Genomic DNA, 17,019 nt, shown 5'->3' with positions numbered 1-17,019 from the left:
ATAGCTGCTGCTTGAAGAAAGCAGTTCCTTGGACATAACTTGTAGGTCAGAAATCTGCTTACTGTTTACATCCTAGTGATTTGAAAACCTAGCTTATCTAGCCATCTGAGTTTTAAATGAATCCACGAAACCAATGTGATGAGACTGGGTTGCCCTGTGGGCTGTGCACAGCACAGATAGGAAGAAGTCAAAATCATCTAACGAATGCATCTTTAACACCCATATTAATGATGTGCCCTTTTAGTTATTGCACAGAACTAATACCAAAAACTTGCAATATATTAATTTTCCAATAGATGGATTATACCAATGTTTTAAAAATGTATTTTTAAGCCTATATTGCCAAACAGGACGAACTTTATAAACAGAAGAGATAAAAACTGTAGAAGTTTGCTCAAGAAAATCAGTTGTTTTAAAATATAACACATAATCACACGCTCGCACACACATATACCCCACAGCTCTATTGTTAACATTAAAATTGGTCTAGAAAGATTTATCAGTTAAACTGTGTCCTCTGACTACAGAAATGAATAAAGGGAAATTTAAAAAATTAAATAGTATTGTATTTCTAATACCACCACCAGTTTACCTACATGTGAAACATGCTTCTCTACAACAATGTAAACTTCACAGCAAGCCATTTTTACATTCATTAGAGCAGAATTTTCCGTTTTCTTTAAATTACAACATAATTTTGGGCTGAGATTGCTGAACACACAGGTAAGCCAACAATAACAGTACAATTTAGTTTCACAGTGGTTTTAACACAAAGTTCATTTTAAGTGTCTTTGCAAAGCGTTTCACATTAAACGTAAGTTTCTAAGTGACTTCCTTTAGAGCCTTCTTGTTCAGATATTTTCCACCCTCTTGTCTTTGTATGTTTGGCATGTGTGTTGTTTTATTAGGATGCAAAATGGGAGACTGGCTTGTTTTAGCTGTTTTTTGAATCCTCTGCTGTAGAAAGAAAATGTCCTTCATGAGACGTGGAAGCCTTCACTGCACACACAGAACTTATGGCAAGTACAGGTCCAGGAGCCTGAGCAGCCCACCACCAAACAGAGACAAAGATGTTGCCAGAAAGTCACCTTTGCAAAGAGAAAGAAAAAATAGAGAGGGCTAGGGGAGGGGGTATCCCATGGAATGAAAACACAAATGCACCATCCAGAGTCCATATTTACAAACTAATAAGAAATATAAACATTATCATATTTGGAACCAAGTCAAAACACCAGGAGAAGCTAAATTCAGATATTGCTTGTGTTATACATATATTCTCCAACAAAATAGGTCACCTCTTAAAAATAAACAAAGGATCACTCAAACAAATCAGTTATTGATTGGTTTCCTAATGATGAATTAAGAGTTATTGGGTCACCTTATTTGATTAGAGGGTGTAGCATAACTTTTTTCTATATGTATTTTCCTTTATTGATTTTGCAAAATCTCAACAATTGCACGTTTCAAAAGTTTAGGTTGATTTAGAATAAATATACACATGTGGTTTTACCAAAGACTAGTTTAAAAAGTTCCTTAAGCCCTTTGAGGGGTGCAGGTTTCTTCACTACATTAAAACAGTGTGTGGGCAGCACAAATGTCTCATTCAGTCCTTAATATTGCTTTTGTTTTTAAATCCTAACGTCCTGTCAGGTTTTCTGTGAGAGAAGTTTGGCAAGAAATAATTAAGTGTCATCAGCACAAAGGATGTGAGTCCATAAAGCCAGCTCTCCAGGCGAAAGGGTTGGAGGGCGGGAGGGGGAGGGGTGCGGGGGGGGGCTGGGTGAGGCTGTTGCAGACGGAATGTCCCATCAGAGTGCGGAAGCTGTGACAGAGTGACTACCTTCTCTGGCTGCCTGCATTCCCTTGAACGCCAGCGATGCGGGAATGTCACAGTTGTGGGGGGAAAGTGGGGTGCCACTGGCATGTTGCCATCCGTGTCCAGCAACATAACCAGAAGGAGCAGCGCTGTAGGTCATGTAAGGTGACACTTGGGCTGGGGTAGGATAAGGAGCCATGGTGGACGCTGACACAAAACTGCTCACAGCTGGGAGACCATTTGGTGCCTAAGAGGAGTAGGAAAAGAGAAGAGGTGAAAATAATCACATTACAGCAGTTGACATTTCACAGGTTCCTAGAAGCAGACTGTGATTTTTGAGTAGTAGTAGCTAACAATATTCTGACTCTACTTTCTGATTTTTTTTTTCTTTTTAGATTTGGCCTTACGTATATTCTAAATGCATTCACAGCCTTGCCACTTAAACAAACACGAAGACAAAAGATGAGATTTTATTCTTTCCACAAAGGTTTTGAGGAGGCTATGACCAGAAAATTCACAGTATTTGCTTTGCTATTCAGAATTATAGGAAGGCAATGCAGGGTGAGGAAAGAATTAGTAGTGATTAAACAGTCTCAGAATCTGTTCTGCTATCCATATGCCTTTCTCAACCTTCCCCATACTTCGGTTTTGTTTGGCTCTTTTGCTGAGACATTTGTGTAGGGCCTGGTTGGTATAGCTTTCATTTCCAGTAAAAAAGGGCACAGAGCATGGGCTGTCAGTTTAGAAGCTCAAAATGAGCACAACCTTTGTTATATAAAACAAGTTTAGCATTTTAAAATGTCATTTGGTAAATGCTTGTTGGACAAAGGACATGCAACATCAGGCTGTTTGTCTTTTAAGGGTTTTTAAATGAAGATTGGGGGTGGGGTTTTTTTTTTTCCAAACTATTCTATCAAAAAGGAAACTGGCTGTTCAACTATAAAAGAACTACATATGTGTGGTTTTGAAATTGGAAAATTTGTTTGCAAAGTTTTGGGGCCCTGTGATGTGAATTTTTAAAAGCCACATGGATAAATCTCTTGAAATTAATTTAAATGTAAAATCTCAGCTTGCAAACAAAATGCAGCAGCTTTTGCAGACATGGCTGCCTAGAAACCAGTACTCTCTTGGCATCCAATTATTGTTGGTATCGTTACTATTAACAACACTAAAAACACCCTTATGTCTAATCTGATTCTGGCATGAACACTCAGCATCCTTCTTCAAGTAACTTAATTTTTTTCCCCTCAATTTCTGCATTATTTAAAAATAAAGAGTAAATTCTTTTTCCTGGTAGTGATTTGAGTGAATTAACATAGCAACATATTTCCTAGTGAAAGTTAAAAATGCAAATAATAGATTTATCATTAGCAAAACTGATTTAATCCTTAGAGGTAAGTAAAGCAGGCATATGTTAATTAAATGCTTTTTCCAATTCATTGCAACATAAACATGTTTTCCAATTTAATTCATTTGGATTTTATTTTCATTCCCACATCTCTAATAATGCAGTGATAGGGCCTCAAAATTATTTTCTCAATTTAGAGTAATACTTGGAGTAGAATATATATATATGGGTATGACTTAACACTGCTCCTGAATTTATGACAAAATAAGAATTAACGTAGAAGGGTTAACCCTTGTGTCCTTGGTCTGTAAGAGCATGTTCCTCATGCTCTATTTGCCAAAGTGCCTGTTCTTTGAAAAATGGGGAAGGGGAAAGCATGTCCTGGCACCAAGAAATATCATATTTCGTCGAATAATGAGGACTGTGTTGTACTATTGAGTTTATAATAATTATAAGATAATGAGTACAACACAATGTTGAAGTAAAATTAAAATGTATTACAAGGGTCCCAAAGGGCTATACTGTATTTTTAAAGAAACAAACCATTATGCATCATTATTTAACAAATGAAATCTTATTCTCTTTTTATATGTAATACTATAGATTGAGGAATTTAGCCATTTGCCCTAGTGCAATTGGCAAGCCAGTGCCCATGTGTTAAAAGAAGTTATCACCCTGGTCTGATGCAGGATCTTCTGTGGCAAATATTCCTCTGCTTTTGCTAGACAATTAAAAGATAGATGCCATTTAATCTCAAACTGGAGCATCTTTTGAGATAACATCTGATAAAAGATTCTTTCTTCTTCTAGATTGTCATTGCTATATCCTCACTTTGTTTCTTAAATTCTAAAAAAAAATCTTTTTCCCTTCTTTCTGAAAATGGCTCTGTAAAGAATGGCTCAAAGGATGCACTTTAAGGCCCTCGGCAGATGAGTATGAAGATAGTGAGCTATCACATTGCAGGAGAAATCTAGCATTGCATGAAGATTATAGGTCTGATCATGTTTATTTAGGATTTTCCTAATAACCTATGAGAAACTAGTTTGGAAAGGAATCATTCCGGTTCAGTTATGGAAAGTTGTTTGCCTCTGCATTTGGCCTCTTCCATTCCAGCATTAATTAATATTTTATATTACTGATACTAATGTACACAAAGAATCATAAAATAAGAATGTTAAGATTAAAGTTACTTTTAAAATAATGAAAACCTTTGCTCAACATTTTATAAATACATAAGGTTAGACTATTTAATATTATACATGAAAGAAACAAAATTCTAGTTAGCAGGAAAAAAAATGTCGGTGAGTTCTCTTTGTCATTATAGCTAACTTTTTCTACCCATTCTTTCAATCTTTGCATTTTTCCATTATCCAAATGACAGTTCTCTCTGAAATACTTGCTTTGTTATCTTCCCTTTGCTCCCCTTACACCCTTCTTTTGGAACAACTGCTCCTGGATATGCTGCCCTTTATTTGGCGCTCCTCAACTGTTTCGCTGCAATGTTTACAATCCGCTTTCATGCATCCACTTTTTTTATGCCCAGAATCGTTCCCTCTGAGAAAGCAGGCTAAATTACAGTCTCATCTTAGATAGCTTCCTTGGGATTCGGGCGGAGGTAGAACACTGGATTTAGGCCTGTGTTATTTACCTTCAGGTGCCTTACTTATTCTATGACCACATTTGTTTGTCAAGACTAAAAACACTACTCATTTTTCCATATTTGCCCAATTTCTCACACTGAACACACCCAAATTGCTTTTATATTATTATTCTTATTAAAATGTATATTTCAAAGTTCTCTAAAATCTGCAATATAATTTTAGTGATCTAGGCTCCTCTGTATTGCAGAAATAAAGGGTAAGAAGAGAAGCTAGGAGAAGTTTGACATCCACAAAAAGGCAAGGGGAGGCTAAAATGTTGGCTAAAAAAAAATCTTTAAACTTAAACAGTATAAAAATAGCTCTGAACTTTCCCTCAGGTTACATTATGACCTAGATTTGGAATGAAAAGTTTTTATCTTAATTTTTCTTTATACTTTTAAAGTTCAGACTTAGAAATTTAGGGGGAAAATGGCATTAAGCAAGAAGAGATAATAAACATGCTTTAAAATGTACCTGCCACCTTCACTATTCATTCTAGTAACTCAGTAAATACAACAATTTTCTCACTATTAATTTTGAAACATGACATTAGTAAAAGATATAAATCTCTACTGGATAAAGTAATTGTTACTTATGAAGCAATCACTGAAAGAGTAAAATGTTCCACCTCAAATGAAAACAACTACAGGTAGCATCGATGTTTGTTTGTTCTTTCGAGTAAAAGAGTACATGACTTAAACTCCCCAAATCTGTTTAATGTTTTCAGTGAGGGGCATGTGATTAATCTGAAAAGCTAGTTAGGCTGAGTAGAGACTACCAAATGTACACCATAAATATAGAGGGAGCAAACATGCTAAATTACTCTATTTAATTGGATTGTAAATATGATTTATAAATCAACCAACATATGGAATCCCTGGGGAAGAGTAAACAAATTTTCCAAATGAAACCCCAGCAATGAGCATGTAATGGAAATCTCATATTTGAAAATGACTTTACCTAAAGATTCCATAAATAAGACTTCAATCCATCAACTCCTTTTCATATGCAGATCTTCCTTGAAAGCAATGAGAGAATCCTTTCCTTCAAAGAATTGTACAAGGGTCCTCCCTGAAGCAAACTATTTACTATCTAATTTTGAGAATGAGGTTTACTAATACAAAGTAAAAAAGGCCAAACTATGTGTCCTGGAAAAAGTAAGTCACTTACTTTGTTGAATATTTTCAGGAAAAGACAGATTTTATCCAACTGACATTAAAGGAAATTGTCCAGAAAAAAATATGTAAGATGCAATGTAGTTTAGTTAAGGTTATCACAAGAATGAATGAAAAGTATGAGTTTTCACTTTATTTTTTCTGAAAGGTCAGAAATATAGATTCTCCAGTTTTGAGAATATGTTTTTAAATGAATATGTTGAGAAGCTGTATTGGCAGAGAGATAGATTATATACAGTTTGAGGACAGGGACTTGCCTTAATCATCTCATATCCTCACAAAACAGGACACATTATAGGTGTTTCATAATCATTTGTATACTTAAGTTAGAGCAGTCTTTTGAAAGCAAAATATGTGATACTCTTGCTTTAAAAAAAAAAAAGTAGGCATCCTTTATCGCAGAATGAGTATTACACTTTAAGTAAGCAAAATGAATAAAGCTGTTGAAAAAAAGTAAATAAAACTTCTAACCTAGCCATTTCATTATTTGATTGATGGTTGGTCCATTTATTCCCACCCCTGAGAAAATGGAAATGCATTAGTACCCTAACAATAATGACCACCAAAACAAAACAAAACAAAAAAAAACTGGTATGACAACTGTCTGGCAATTAGAGGTTATATACTATTATTCTTCAAATTCTGGGAATTGTCTACTCAACATTTTCTCTCTTGAAGAAAATACAAATAGCAGTGCCAAATTCTCTACCCACAATCTTTCATCCACTCATCAGTTAGTTATACCTGGTCCTCCCCTTATGGTAAAATGAGTTTACCTTGGCTTTATAATGAAGTAGATTTAGCCACAAATAGAGATGTGCTTCACCTAGAATTTCAACCTCAATATATATCATAAGCAAGAAAGTGGTTCAGTTCTGAACATAAACAAGATTTTCTCTCATTTTATGGTGAAATCATTTTTATGGCTGTCATTCTAAACTTCTTAATTCATTATGCAATGACTTAGCAAAGCGAACCAGATAAAATGAAATGACAGTTGTAAATATGGTTTCAACATTCATTCAAAAGAATCTTAATTATGCTTAGTTATCCCATTGCAGATCTAAATGTCTCTATGCAGTGCAAAGCTGCTATTTAAGGGTTTTTCCGAAGTTTTATGTTTCCAAATGTTATTAAAACTGATGTAGCCTAAAATTTTTTAAAAAGTTTTTATATTCTATATGACATTTTACTGATACATAATCATTATTTTGTTTTAAAACACTAATAGTTAAAAACTAAGATCAAACAATGTTTTACATAATAGATACCATTATGAATTTCAAAGACTCTCTATTGGCATTTGCCTAAAATTGGAGTCTCACTACAAAGTACTAAATTATTTAACACAAAATTAACTAAATTATTTAACTTTATTTGATACTAAGAAAAACCCAGTGCAAATTAACTTGTATTTCCACAAGAACAGTATGTCTACAAGGATCACCAGTTTTTAAAATAATGCACTAAAAAATTATGTTCAATAATCTAAACTACTATCATTATTTCAGAATAATTTATGTCTCTGAATTCAACTATTTTCACACCTCTGAACTTTTTCTTAAGTTCAAGTATTTATAGGCTCTTCCTCATTTCTGATATCCCAACTTGTAACTAATATTATAGTTAACTTGCTGTCTGAGTTAAATATATATTGCCCCAAAATGAAGACACTCAAAGCTTATAAATCTACCATTCAGATACTTTAATTAAAGTACCAGATATGCAATGTATTTTTCTGAGAAAGTATGCCCAGTTGTAGAATATTTCTTTAAAAGCTATGAAACTGTTTATAAACTGTTTAAATAAAATGAGGCATTGATTCACTGAATATCATATAATAACTATATTCCAACGCCTTAGTCTCCGTTTTGTTTTTGTTTGTTTGCCATTCAATAGAGGTTTTATGATTTCAACAGAAGAAAACCAGCCACTAAGAATCAGAGAACATTGTTACCATTCAGAATAACATGAGATTAAAGAGTTCTAACCTAATATATAATGCGGGTGAAAAAAACAAACATAGATAAATGCTATTTTTCTCCTGACCACAGAGGTAGACAATATAAATTGCAGTGTAATATTAATGTAAGGCAAATTTCAATATTCTAAGCTAATATTTTAAAAACAAAAGATAGGTGTGTGTGTAACAAATGTGCATAAGGTTCTAATTACTAGCAATCGGGCATCTTTCTTTGCAGTTTAAACTGAAAATGGAAACTGGATTACCTACAATCAGTTGTCGATTCAGCCTCTTTGGTAATTTTTCAGGTGTCTTCTGGGAATAGATTATGTTCTAAATCCTATAATTCTGAATTCTCAATTTCCTCCTTTTTAAACTAAAATAAAACTGGGATCACATAATAATATTGCACTATTTAATAACAACTGTAAATGCCCTGAAAGTATTATGGCAAAAATTTTGAGAATATTTTTTACTATAGACTTTCAAATTTTGTTCAAAAGGATATATATACATAAGTATAACATATATATGTGTATATATATATAAAACACCCCTTCCCTCTTTGCATGTTTATGAGCATATATTAAGGTATAGTTTTACCCTCAAGAATATCAATGTCTAAATTCCAAAATTGCTAGGTATGCCTGTATTGAGGATATTTGAATTCCAGTGAATTACTTAATTGTAGTTAGGTGTGCTTCTTTAACTTGTGCTTTAAACTGTGCTATTTTTCAAAATGTATAATATATTAGTATTAAAATAAAATAATAAATTCCAAAATTGCTCACAAAAATGACCATCTAAATTTATGTGCCTACTTAGCCCACCTTCAGCATCAAGCACTATTTTGATAATTATAAGAAAGTAACCACTGACTTAATTGTCCATTGAAACTTCTCAGGTTTTGAAATTTCACATCGTTTGAATTATCTTACTACAAGGCAATGCAGAAGATTAGTATATTACTATATTTCAATTAAGATTTTTCCAAATGTAAGTTTGATATAAATATCTCTTTCTTCTGGAAAAAAATTTAATTTGTTCTCTTATAACAATATTTAGAACAATGTTATTTGACCACTTATTTCTTTCAGTTACTTGCTTTTATAAATATAATAATTTAGTAATTTAATATTCAATGTATTAAGTGTAATCACTTTTCAATGTTCAGAATTACAGAGCAGATCATTTGAAAGTGTTCTGTTTTTCTTTTTTTAATGTAAGTTTAGTTTAAACTGTATGTATAAATTAACCATTTCTAAACAAGTTTAAATACTATCTCTGTAATTCATAGTAGAAATAACCATAAGGATTTTTGGATTATGGAAATAACCATAAAGGTTTTTGGATAATCAAATATGTGTGGGACTTAGAGACTATTTTTTTAAGCTCTATTCTTCACAATGTTATTCTAAGAAATTATGACCTAATAAAAATTACTGAGCACCTGTTAAATGATTTCTACTATGCTGGGTGCTTTATATGCGCTCCTATTGTTTGTAACAAAATACCTTGTCACTTTTTGACTATGAATCCTCTGAACAAAGTATATTCTGATTTTTTTTTAAAAAACTGCTTGTTTTTAAGAGTCAATCTCTAACCACAGGTAATAGTTAATGAATGCTTTCTATGTGCCATCTGTTTGCATTGTCTCACTGAATCTTCACAGCATCTCTTGAGGTTGTAAATATTATTTCCCCATTTTAATGATGAAGAAATGAAGGCTCTAAAAGGTTAAGTAACTTGCATAAGTGGCGGTGGTACCAGAAGATCAGGGTTCCTAACCATTATACATACTGCCTCTTCTTTACAAATGAAGGGCCCTTTTGTACAAGAAAATGATAAACTTTCTTATAATTTCTCACTGGCATTCTTTACAGTAGGAACAGACTTAGGAATAGGACTCTCCTTGCTGCTATTTTCTGTGGTATTTATCATGAGAGAGCTATTAATAGGTGTCTGACTCTTTTAACAAAATAAGGGAGAGAAGAGGAAGTGAAATGGGTTTGTTAGAGAAAATAACAACTAAGATATTTTTTGTCCAGTAAATAAAAGTGACAGGTTCCATTTTACCTAAAAAGCTGGGTTTTACAGATAAGAAAGCATGGGAAGTTTTAAGGCTTCAAAAGAGTGGAATGAAAACTGGATGTTTTGAGGCTTTGGAATTGGTGTTTGATATAAAGGAATTGCAAACCTGCCCAGCTCTGTTCATCTGCTCAAAGATACCTTATGTTGCTTTCAAGTTGTGTTTGTGTGGTGGGGTTTGTTTGTTTGTTTGTTTGTTTGAGAGGGGGAGAGAGAGAGAGAGTGAGTTTGGGCTTTGAACTCCTGATTCTAGCGTGGTGATGAATTTAGACTAGGAACTCTGGGGCTTTTATTGTTGTGGTTGCTTGATCTTTCTCAGAAAAAAAAAGAAGAAAAGAAACACGGGTGGCTTAATTTTTCTTTAGTAGAGTCGGGGGAGGGACAGAGGGAAAAAAATTAAACGGTCCACAGCCAGTCCGTATAATTTGAGGTTTTCTCACTAAGCTCCCTTGGGAGATTCCGACGTGACCTTTAATCGGGAACTGGTAACTTTATTAAGTTTATCTGGTTGCCCTCTTCTCACTACCACAGGCCGAGCCACGCTCGTCTGTCCTCCGGGAGGCGCGGCGTGTGCGGCGCCGGAGCGTGAGGCCCCTCGGGCTCCGAGCAGGGCCGGCCGCGTGCGCTCCACGGGCGGGCGTGGGGACGCTCGCGGCAGCCCCTAGGAAGCGGCCCCCTCGCCCTCCTTGGGTAACCCTGGCCCCGAGGGGACCGGCGGAAAGGGCTCCCAAACAGGCCTGGAGGCGCTTCCAGGCCCCCGGGACCCTGGCGGGGGTGGAGGCCTCAACCGCGCCCTCGCAGGTCGGGGAGCCGGTCCCGCCCCCGGAGACCCGGGGCCGGGCTCGTGCGGCGGCCTGCGGACGGCCCGGGCTTCCCCTGCGCCGAGGTCAGGCAGGGACCGGGGTCCTCCGTCCCCAAACCCAGCCGCCCCTCGCCTCCTCACCTGACCGTACTTGGCTTCTTGCTCCAAGGCTCCCTTCTCCAGCCCGTTTACCGCGTGCGGGGCGGCCGCCGGGAAGTTGTTGCGGCCCAGACTGCTCCACTCCTCCACCTTGGGGCTGTGGTAGGGGGAGCTGTCGCTCACTCCTGGGGAGGAGAAGACCTCAGGCTGGTGGCCCGAAACACGTGCCCCCTCCTGGAACGCGACCCGAACCCGCGACCCGCGACCAGCGAGCACGAGGGCTCCGACCTCCATCGGGCCCCTGCCCTCGGCCTCCCAGGGGTGCCCGGCCCAGGCGCGGCCTCGCCGGCTTGCAGCCCAGGGCCGGGCGAAGTTGGCTGCCTCTGCGTAGGCCTCTCCCAGATCTCTCACCCACGCCTTCGGGAAGGGTTTTTTTCCTGTCTTTTCAACCGGTCTTTGATTTCCTCCTGGCTCCCCCAGAGAGACCAGTGGAAGGAACCTGACAGTTTTGCCAAAATTATCCCAACTCGGAGGAAGAACTCGTGAAGGGAGCGGTACCGTCCTCCCCAATCCTAACCCGGAGTGGACCGGGGGCTGACAAAAATCTGGGCATGGAGGGGACCGAAAAGAGAGAGAGGAGCATCCTGGCCTAACCGCCTCTGCGCTGGGGCTCAGAGACATCCAGGTAAGTGCTCTCTAGGCTGTATGCAGTACGGGCCTGGTAGTTCTGTCAACAGATGGAACAAAAGGCCTGCAAAGTTCTTTGCAAACACAACCAAATGCTGCCTACAATACACATGCAAAATATATGCGCATAGGTTTTTGCCTTGTGTATGACCAACCTTGATGCCCTTTCTCTATACATGAAATACGAGGGTTATGTTCCTATGACTTAAAAAATAAACACTGCAATTACCATTGTAAATGCCATGGGTGTCATTTTTATGGTGACTTTTTATGATATAAAAGGTTAAGAAAAATGAAAGTAGAATTAAATGTTTTTTAAAGGAATAAAGTCATCTGTTAACCTTGATGTTCTTAATAGAAATGCAAAGTGAATGATGTGGTGTAAACTGATTACCACAATACCGAAGGGTGTGCATATTGAATCGCTGGCATCTTTAAGTGACCCAGTGCGATTTTAAACAGAAGATGTTTGAAGACTATGAGTAGTGTGTTTTGTCTTTGGGACCGACGGATGGAGGACCAAAGTTTGACAAAGCCACTGCAACTTCGTTTTAAATACTTCCATCTGACACAGTGCTTGGAAATTTTGTAGAAATGGTCATTTTTAGAAGCAATCTTTTTACATTCACAGGTTTGTCAGAAAAGGGTTGTTTATAGCTGGCATCCAGAATCAACAACATCTAGACTGAAGAGTTACTACTCTCAACAATCCAATACTTTTCCAGCTGACATTCGGTCCGATTGTAGAATCCCCTGGAGAAGAAAAATTTTCTTTTCAACTCTGTCCGTCTTCTTTCACTGTCCCTCCCCCTCTCCAAAGAATTAGATTGTGTTCCAATTTGCTCCAGGAAACTGTATTTTGGCCCAGAACTGCCAGTCTCTCTTTGCCTTCCCAGACAAAAGGCAATCGGTGGGCACAAGCCCGAAGTTATCTTAAGAAATTGAGATCCCCCAGTGAGCCCCCATTTCTGCTGATCTCACACTTTCCCATGAACAGGGGCTTCCTTTAAATGTCAGTGAGGTCAGTTTATCCTATAAATCAAGGGCAAACTCTCTCCAACTAAAGCTCCAAACCAGCTCTGAATAGGACTAAACCGAACTCCTTAGAAGGATCTTGTAAACTCACAGTCAGAGAACAAGAAGATGAGAAATTGGGGCTCTGCTTCAATTATTTAAAAGATAATTGTGCCAATGTGGTGGTAAATAAGAAAGGCAGGAAATAATTAGAGGAACTACTTCCACCACCACCCTTTCCGATTTAATTTTTCCTCTGCACATTTTAAACTTTTGGCTGAAAAATTAAGACCGTAGGTTCTTCAATCTCTGCAATATTTAAATTCTGCGTCCAGGGTATTTTGACTTTCTTTTCTCCCTACCGAGAAAGAAATTTATGCCGTTTGTTTTGTTTTGTTTTGTTTTAACAGCGCAGTAAAAGAAAACAAACCCGGGGCTCTGGAGGAAGCCCGGGGGAACAGGAGGGCTCCGGGAGTCGTTCTTATCAAGCAGAAAAGACACTGAGAGCACTGCAAGGTCAAGGGTGAGAAAGGAAAGAAACTGTGGGGTGGCACCGCTGAAAACGTTCAGGGACTAGATGTCCACTCGCATTTCCGGGGACCGAGGGACCCTAAAAGGAGGCGGCAGGAGGGGAGAAAACAGAAAAGGAGAGAGGACAGCAGGGTACGGCCGTGCATCTCGCCTCCATCACGGCGGTGGTTGGTGGCACTTTCTAAGATACATACAGTGTGACGTCTGTTAAGCTAAGAGAGAAAGTGAGAGAGAGAAAGAAATATAGCAGAATATTAGTCCCAGAATGAGCAATGCAGTAACATGCGAGTTGCTAGTAGTAACTTTCGGACCTCCGTTTCCGAGGAAAATGAAGTGAAGCATAAGAATGAAACCAATTAGGTGACATTTGAACTTCCTGCCTGAGCAAATTTGGCCTGATTGCTAGAATCCTCAAGAAGAATACTGCAATTTCCACAGGGTGCCCCACTCCTCGCGGCCGCATCTGATCCCCACACAGGCTGCCTGCAGCGGTGGCTGCCGCCGGCAGCCCACCGCCGGCTGTGATCTCCGGGGCTGCGCCCCAAGTCCGGCCCCGGCCGTGCTCCCCAAGTGAGTGAGCAGGTCTGAGGCTGCGGCGGCGGGAGAGGCGGGGGAGGGTGGAAAATGCGAACCATGTGTTGGGGATGGGGGGAAGTTATGGGTCTGGTAGTTTGAGATGAGGCAGGAGACTGTGTGTGGCAAGGAAACCAAGGGCATGAATTTCAAGTTAATGAGATCAGGACACCCCCTGGGAAGACTCCTTACGTTTCCAAAGGAAAAAGCCCCAGGTGGTGGGATAGACGCTGGCGGAGGCCGCTAATGCTGAGACCTCAGGGAGGGTGCCGAGGAAGGCTCTGCACGTCCTCACAGCGGCACTTGAGCCCTTACCTTGGTCTGTGATGGAGCGAATGCCCAGGATATCGGTGACGGAGTGGGAGGAGGGCCAGGTGCGCGGCATGGCCACCGAACCGGGGATGGCGGGCACCCCGGGCGGCGTGGGCACCTTTGCGGCGGCTGCCGTGATGGGGCTGGGGTAGGAGTAGATGTGGTTATAGGGCAGCGCCGGCTGCGGTGCAGGCTGGTGCTGCTTGTATGAATCGTAATGGCCCTGTTGGGCCAAGTTGCCGATCTTGTTACGCAGGATGCGGCTGATGGAGCTCACCGAGGGCACGTTGTACTTGTCACACACGCCGTCCGCCAGGAGGCGGTCCCGGATCTCCCAGGCGAAGATGCCGGGGTCCCTCTGCTTGTAGGTCCGGATGTGCTTCACCACAGTGGGGGTAGTGACCCGAGGCTTGCTGCCCCCGATGGCTCCAGGCAAGATCGAGCCTGTCTCGTTGTAGCGCGCCAGGATTTTGCTGACGCAGCCATGAGAGACCCGTAGCTGGCGGCTGATGTCACACGGTCTGATGCCCAGTTGGGCCAGTTCCACGATGCGAAGCCGGATGGCGTTGGGCAGCGGCCTCCCGTTCACGAATACTCCTCCCAGCTGGTTCACCTCCCCAAAGGCTGGCTCTGCAAAACAAACACAGGGCGCGCAGGGACGCGCACCCGCAGTTTGGGACAGTCGCCTGCCACTCGGCCTCCGCTCGCGTCAGGGGGCAAGGCGGATCCACCCGCCCCGGACTAAGGACCCAGGTTTTCTTCAAACCCTACGGTCCCCAAGCTCTGCGGAACGGCCCCAAACCGCCGCGGTCGAGTCAGACCCCCTCCCTCACTCCCGTGGTGCCTGCGGCCGCTAGAAACAAATGAAGTGGTGAGACGCAGGGCCTCTCCGAGTGTTCAAAAGTCGCGGAATCAGGCGGGGAAATCGGTCTTGACGCCTGCAACCGGCTCCTACTCGTCTACTGGGCGCTAAACTCCTTGGGCTGCTCCCCCTTGATCCTCAGCGCCCCGCCTTGGGGACCTGCGCAATTAGACAAGGTCTAGGGGAAGCTCAGGGTTTGGGTTTTGTTTTTTTTTTTTCCCCTGTTTTGTTTGAGTGTGTGCATGTATGTGAAACAAAACTTGGTCTGCCACTGGGGCTGTGGGGCTTGCTGATGCCACCGTTCCCTTCTCTTAAAATCAGAAAATGGCATCAACAGCAACCCAGTAGCCAGCGTTTAAACTGAACTGCTGTGTGCCTCTGACCCTTAGCGTGTTCCTACAAGTTGTACAGCAAAGTCAATAAGGAGAGTGTGAGCGCTCAGAGGTGCGCGCCCTCGCGTTCTCTCTCCCTCCCTCCCTTGCTTGCTCCCTCCCTCTCCGGCTCTGACAGCGTCCCCCGCAGCCACTCACCCATTGCTCCGAGCAGCACACCAAACGGGCCCCAGTTCCGAGCTCCCAGAAAGAAACTTTTCGCACGGCCTCAGTGGCCCAGCCTGTCGCTGCCCCAGGCCGTGGGTGCCTCCTCTTCTTCCCGGGAGGAGGCGGCGAGAGTGCAAAAGGAAGGAGTAAAAGGAAGTCTGTGCCCCGTAGAAAGTGGCTTGAGTTCTGCATTTCAATCTAAGCAGCAACGTGGGCTGGGCTGAGCAGGGCGGGCGGCTCTGTCTATCACTCACTATGGACACGCCCCCCAGGGAGGAGGGCCCGAGGGCAAGCTGCGTGGTGATTGGTGCGGGCCGGTGAGCGACAGCGCGGTCCGGGAAAGTCCTTCCGCTGTCTCTTCATGCTTGCTCCGCACCTGGTGACTCAATACAACGAAAACTGGTGTTTGACACCTTCCGAGGAGCAACGCAAATAGACAGCAAAAACAGGCCGATAAAAATGCTGAATAAACAAATTAAAGCGTTTGGTCCCAATATGAGAGATTCGAAGAGAGACGGGGCTAAGGAGACCTCTTAGGGCGGGGGGTGCTTACGGAGGTCTTAGAATTATTACCAGTCGACACTACCTCACCCCAGGAGGCGAAAGCGAAGGTGTGGGAAGGTAGGCCCTTCGGAGAGACAAGGAGGTTTAGGGGACACCAAGTCAGAGGAGGAGGCCGCACTTACCACCAGACAGAAACCCCTCCTTGCCCCCACCACCCCCGCACCTAGCTCCACAGGACAGTCTCTAGGGGAGGGTTCGCTCAGGAGCGCGGGGCCAAACTGCAGCCGCGCAGTCTCCAGAGAGAGGCCGCACCGGGTGCAGAGAACGTAACCACTTGCGGCGAAAGCCAGCGCGCAGCCCCCGCTGACTGAGGTCGCCTGTGCGTGGTGCACACTCAGCGGAGGCCGGAGCGACGGGGCGCTCAACCAGGGTGCTGGTCCGCTGGTGCTCGGTGCAAACATTGGCCGATTCCCTCCCCCCCACCCTCACGAAACCACTGCAAAGGGGTTTTGTTTAAATGTGAGAGAGCCTTAGTCCCAGGAAGGTGAACACCCAGCTTGCCCGCATCTTCCGTTTACCTACCAGAGTGGCCCATGGGTTCAGCCCACCTCCGAGTTTCCACTTCGTTCACCCTAAATCTAACCTAAAGTGTACGGTACTCTTTAGGGTGATCATAATTATTCGCATTTTGAGCGTGGGTTATGGAGATTGCTAATCAAAATTTTAAAACAATACGGGGACCATTGTTTTAAAATGAATTTTGCAGTTGTACTGCTTCGGGCCTATGACATGCATATTGTTTACTACCTGACAGTCATTATGACAGTCGTTACGCTCCTTCCAAGATTCGGGCTGATCCTCTTCCAATCCCAGGGGATGTGTGTTACTCTGGTCTACAAACAGAGAAGCTGACTGGGCCCAGATTCCAGGGAAGTAAGTGGCAAGAACCCAGGAGAAACTAATGATCAGCTGTGCTTTTTGAACCGAACAGCAGTCTCCACGTCCTTTCTCTTCTATGGTGCGCATTCTATGTTCAAATTTCCAGGTATGAAGGATTTAAAAGATA

The 17,019-nt window shown here is 41.7% G+C and overlaps 1 protein-coding gene across 1 annotated transcript; it reads right to left on the bottom strand.

The window, feature by feature from the left end:
* Nucleotides 1–1,773: 1,773 nt before the first annotated feature.
* On the bottom strand, nt 1,774–15,743 carry PAX9 (paired box 9). Its single transcript, XM_054588716.1, has 4 exons — nt 15,441–15,743; nt 14,052–14,678; nt 10,974–11,116; nt 1,774–2,063 (listed from the first exon to the last, which is right to left on the bottom strand). The coding sequence occupies exons 1-4, from the start codon at nt 15,442–15,444 to the stop codon at nt 1,809–1,811; spliced, it is 1,029 nt and encodes a 342-aa protein (XP_054444691.1). The 5' UTR covers nt 15,445–15,743; the 3' UTR covers nt 1,774–1,808.
* Nucleotides 15,744–17,019: the final 1,276 nt, after the last annotated feature.

Source organism: Pteronotus mesoamericanus, unplaced genomic scaffold (assembly GCF_021234165.1).
Source record: "Pteronotus mesoamericanus isolate MK-2021 breed Mesoamerican mustached bat unplaced genomic scaffold, CSHL_Meso_final contig_100, whole genome shotgun sequence".
Lineage (NCBI taxonomy): Eukaryota > Metazoa > Chordata > Mammalia > Chiroptera > Mormoopidae > Pteronotus > Pteronotus mesoamericanus.
This window is presented reverse-complemented; position numbering and strand designations above follow the sequence as displayed.